General features: G+C 57.1%; 1 protein-coding gene across 2 annotated transcripts in view; it reads right to left on the reverse strand.

Annotated features, from left to right (window-relative positions):
- Positions 1-1689: 1689 nt before the first annotated feature.
- The window catches only part of ITIH3 (inter-alpha-trypsin inhibitor heavy chain 3), a 13843-nt gene continuing 10611 nt past the window's right edge, over positions 1690-4921 (reverse strand). For both annotated transcript variants that reach the window (XM_027768607.1, XM_006169303.3), the window contains exons 17-22: positions 4740-4778; positions 4493-4606; positions 3876-4080; positions 2998-3170; positions 2707-2818; positions 1690-1940 (exon numbers count right to left, since the gene is read on the reverse strand). In XM_027768607.1, the coding sequence (XP_027624408.1) occupies positions 1814-1940; positions 2707-2818; positions 2998-3170; positions 3876-4080; positions 4493-4606; positions 4740-4778 (770 nt within the window). In that variant the 3' untranslated portion in view covers positions 1690-1813. The remainder of the gene's footprint in view (positions 1941-2706; positions 2819-2997; positions 3171-3875; positions 4081-4492; positions 4607-4739; positions 4779-4921) is intronic.

The following is a 4921-nucleotide window of genomic DNA, read 5'->3' on the forward strand; positions in this document are numbered from 1 at the left end:
TTCTAGCGGGGCCTTCTCAGGCCTAGGCCCATCTGGCCAGCCCAGCCCTCTCCAGCCCTCTGCCTCGCATTTGCCCTGTGCCTTACCTTCAGGAAGGGAGCTGTGTGCCTTTGTGCGCATGTGTGCTAGAGGGCGTGTGCACTCGTCAGAGAGAGTCAGACAGAGACAGAGACGGAAAGGAGGAAGCACCCCCTGTGGAGCACGGTCACGCCACTATCCCTTCTCCTCCATTTCTCCCTCCTTTTGGGATTTTGCGTACAGATGCACACGTGTTCAGTGTGTTTCTCCAACTCACGGGTCTGGGATGCAAACTGTGTAGTCGACCATGTGGAATCCCACTGCCCCTACCACCAGGCCTTGGAGCCAGCCCATGGGAGCCGTGTCTTGACTGACCTTCTCCCTAAAGTAACAATGCCAGTCTACCGGTACTGATCCACAGCCCCTGGGGGTAGGGGAGGAGGCTCTAGTCTCTGTGACGGACACTTCCTGCAGTCCCCTGGCCAGCCAATGTGAGCCCTGGAAAATCCTGGTTCTGGTTCTATCAGTGGGGAGAGGCCATGGGACCCTCTGGAGTGGGAAGAAGGACAATTTCCTAATGGCTCACGACCAGCGGGCCTGTCTCCTCCAGCCATATCGGGCCCCCACCCCTGCCATCAAGCAAAGCCACCCACTGCTTCTTTCAATGGGGTACCCTCTGCCTAGCATGCCCTTGGCAAAAGATCTGGGGTAAGAGGGGTCATGTTTGCACAATTGAAAGCAGCCTGTATGTCTGGGACCCAGAAACTGAGGACAAGCTGAAGAGGCCATAGGAACTTTATCTAGGTCCCCAGAATGATGGGTGGGAGAAAGCATTTGCAGGGATTTAGGCAGGGGGTGATGATCAGTTCTGCCCTGCCAAAAGCTCTCTTGGGGGCAGCGAGACCCAAGAGAAGCTTGTCCAAACTGGAGATTTCTCAGAGCCCTTTTCTGGGGACCTGTGACCCCTTACCCTACTCTCAACTCGTTGGGAGGGTAGAGCAAGGAGTCACCATGAGGCGTGGTTGGAGGATCGCAGAGATACCTGGCCCAGCAGTCTTGGGCACACAAGAAAATGGGAACTGGGTTACTAAACTGTGTGCCCCTAGACCTCAGGGTAGAGGACTGAAGGGGGCGAGTGGATGCATAGATGAGAGGTCGGATAGGTGGCTACACGCGCGGATGGTGAATGGGTGGGTAGACGGATGGATGAACGGTAGGATGGGTGAGTGGTTCAGTGGGTGGATGGATGGTGGACAGATGGGCAGGCGGATAAACAGATGGATGGGGAGACGAGGGGATAAACAGATGTTTGGATGGTGAATGGGGTGAGTGGGTGAGTGACTGGATGGATGGGTGGATAGTTAGCCATACGATGGATGGGGAGTGACTGGATAGATCCATGTGGGCTGTGTAATGACGATTTCTTCGATGACCCTGAAATGCCCTCAGCCCTTCCTGACTTCCCAGAGGCCCCTTGCTCCTGAGTTAATTCTTGATTTTTTTTCCCTCCCAAACCACCACATCTTTGACTTCCCAAAGTGATACTCCAGCCAGCAGTATCAGCTGAGAGCTGGCGAGGTCCTCCCCCCAGCCATGCCCCCCTTCGAGCTGCCTTAGGTCCCAGCTGCTGTCCCTGGAGCAGGGACCCATGAGGGCATACAGAGTCAGCAGTTGTCTGGTTTCCACCGAGTTTTATTGCGCTCCAGCCCAGCCCTCCCACAGGCCCCTCTCTGTGCCCTTGTCCCAGATGCCAGGCAGGCTGGCCAGCCATCTGAACCGGAGCTGCTGCGTCCATTCAGAACAGGGCAGGGATGATATAGTCAGTGTGGACACCGTCGATCAGCCCTTCCCCATTGTTGTGGACAAACCAGCACACGACCTTTGTGCCATTTGCATCCTTCCGGTAATCTTTCTGGGAGCCCCTGGGAAAAAGAAGAGAGACGCTTAACAGACGGGGGAGGGCAAGATGGCTGCTATAGACATGAACCTAAGGGGATAGGGTGTGGGCCTGCCCGTAGACTAGCAGTTAAAGGAGCCAGATCCCACGTGGTCATCTGTGGCTTGAGTCCTGGCCCCAGCAGCTTGAAAATCACTCTGTGTGCTTGTGTGTGCATGTCCCCAATCCCAGTAGGATGGAGAAATGGAGAAGGGACTATGGCATGACCATGCCCCATTGGGGGTGCTTTCTCTCTCTCTTCTCTGTCTCTCTGGCAAACACATGTACCCTCTGTCAATTAAAAACAAAAAACAAGAGACCAGCAGGTGGCATGGTGGTTCAGGGCACTGGACTCCCACATGGCCAACTGTAGTTCGAGTCCCGGACTTGGTGACTTGCTTTCTCACTTTCTCTCTCTCTATCTTTCCCTCTCTGATCAAATTAAAAAATAAAGTTAAATAAAATAATTCTTTAAAAAATGTGAAATTGATGATTTTAAGAGCCCAGAATTTTAAAAGAAAATAAGAATTTAGAAAAAAGTAATTATTTGATCAAGACTGAGGTCACATGAATATTCCTTTCAGGGGCAAGTTTGGGCTTTGGACTTTTCCTCGAGGAGGACAGCTTCGGGGGCTATCTCAAAGGGAAACAAAGATACTCTGCAGAAGAGTCCCTCAGGCAAACCTGCCTGACAGAGAAGGCCATTCCTCTGGTCTTGCTGCAGGGTGAGAGTGTTAGAGGAAGCCCCTCACCTGGTGACAACCAGCCGATGGCTCTTCACCACCATTGTGGCATCCAGCTTTGAGGGGTCAGAGCCTGGGCGGATGTCAGACACTTCAAAGTCAAAGGGGTGGAAGAATTGCCCTGGGAATGGAGACATTCGCGCTGTCAGCCACGGTACCAAGGCCTCTGGCCTCTTGGGGTTGACGTAAAGACTAAGCGTGGTGTTGTGGGTTGGCCATGGAGAGACCCAGCCAGCCTTTTGCGCATCTTTCCCATGAAGTTGTGTGGCCTGAACAACCTGAGGTCTGAGCATTCCGTACCCAGAAGCCCATGCGTTTGTGCCGACATCCGGTGACTGTCCACCACATAGAAGCCTAGAAAGTCCTGGTGCCCAGGTGGCTGCTTCCACACCTGGTGTAGGACAATCAGAAAGGTGACCCCCTCTCCAAAGGAGACCAGCATGTTCTTCTTCCTGTTGATCGTCACAGACAGCCTAGGAGAGAGGAGGCGGTCAGCAGGTGGCCACGGGGCCCAGTGGTCACAGCACTGAGTCTGAGTCCCAGGCATCTCAGCGGGCCTTCCCCGTGCGTGGAGATTGAGCTCACACACTCCCGAACTAGCTCAGGAGTGTGGAGAGAGGCTGCCGCGTGCAGGCTGGCCAAGCACCCCTCTATGTCTGGGCACCCGTGCTTTGAACGCAGCCAGGAGGGCGTCCTGGGGTCTGGAGGACAAGCGTGGGGCCTCAGCTAAGCTCTGACCTCCTGCATGACCTTGGTCAGGTCCTACCCGCCTTCCCCCACCCCCAGCCTCAGTGGGAGTAGCACTCCTGCCCTGCTCGCCAGGCTCTAGGGGATCCAAAGACATGGGAGAGGCGAAGGAGGTGGAGGAGTGACAAGTTGAGCTGGAGAAGATGCAAAGGGGGCTTAAGGTCGTGGTCACCAAGGGCGTTTGTCCAGCCAGCTCTCACCTCAAAGCCAGGCCTGCAAACAGTCCAGCTACCAGTTCTGGCTCAGGTGAAGGACCCAGAGGCTGGTGAAGGCCACCATGGTCACTCCCCTGGGACAGGGAACTGAACTCTGAGGCCACCAGTCTCTCCTGTGACCCCTGTAGGTCGTCTGTCCTCAGGTTTGTCCAAATCCCTCAAGATCGTCCTTAGGCCCTGGGCCCCCCTGCCCCCGAGACCCAGCGGGGACCTCACCCATCCTGCGTGATCGTGACTGTGTCCAGCCAGCTGAAAATGCTCTGCGCAGCCCCGTTCCACAGGGTGATCTTCTCCGGTGTCACCTCCACCCGGAAATCCAGGTGAGTATGGGCTATCCCCAGTCTTCCAAAGTAAGTCCTCCTGGCCTTGGAGTCGGGGCTGGCTGTCTTGTCACCAATGATCTGCCCGTTAACGGTAAGGCCTGCCGGAGGGGCGGGGCAGGGAGAGCAACGAGGAGACCTGAGTCCAGGCCGGCCTTCAGGGTGTGCCTTCCCCTCCAGACAACCAGGTGGGGCCTCCCAGAGAGCCCAACCCTGTCTGCTCCTAGTCGGGGTCCTGTGGGACACCGTGGGTCTCCCCTGTGCCAGGGCCCGGGAGTGTTAAGAGAAAAACTCCCCTAGACCAGGTTGCCCAGGGCCTCTGCCATCTCTCCAACAGCCTGGCACCTGGGTGACTTCCTGAGCCTGTGTGACTGGGAGCTCCCTTGGACCCCCGTCACCCTGCCCTGGTAAGCTGTAGGTATGAACATGGATGCCCTATTGGGCAGTGAGGCCCAAGTCCGTGTGCCCACCCAGGGAGCCCCAGCCCACCAGGGGCCCTGGCCCAGCCCCCACCTGTCACCGGGTCCTGGACCAGGCGCAGCACGGTGCCCGGGGCTTCATCGATGTTGAAGCAGATGGCGTCCTCTTTCTCCGGAACTCGAATGATGAAGTGGGGGTCTCCGTCCACTGAGGACACCAGAGAAGGGGCTGGCTTCCAGCCTGCTCCCTGTGCCCAGGGCCCCTGGAGGCCAGGCTCCTAGACAGGCAGGAGCGCTGTGCTCAGGGCCCAGGTCTCGTCCTGGAGGAGCAGGGCACTCACCGTAGTTGTAGTGGGATGTTTGAGGGTGCTGGTAGCCGACTGCGAACGCAAAGGGAGAGAGGCCACGCTGGGCAAACAGCCTGAGAGGCAGCCCCCACCCCCAAGTTTGGCTCATGCCCCCTTCCCCGCCTTGCCTCCCAACCCCCCCCCCAGCCTCCCCAGGACACGGCCCCTCCGTCTGC

The sequence above is a fragment of the Tupaia chinensis genome, unplaced genomic scaffold (assembly GCF_000334495.1).
Source record: "Tupaia chinensis unplaced genomic scaffold, TupChi_1.0 Scaffold147003_1, whole genome shotgun sequence".
Taxonomy (NCBI): domain Eukaryota; kingdom Metazoa; phylum Chordata; class Mammalia; order Scandentia; family Tupaiidae; genus Tupaia; species Tupaia belangeri.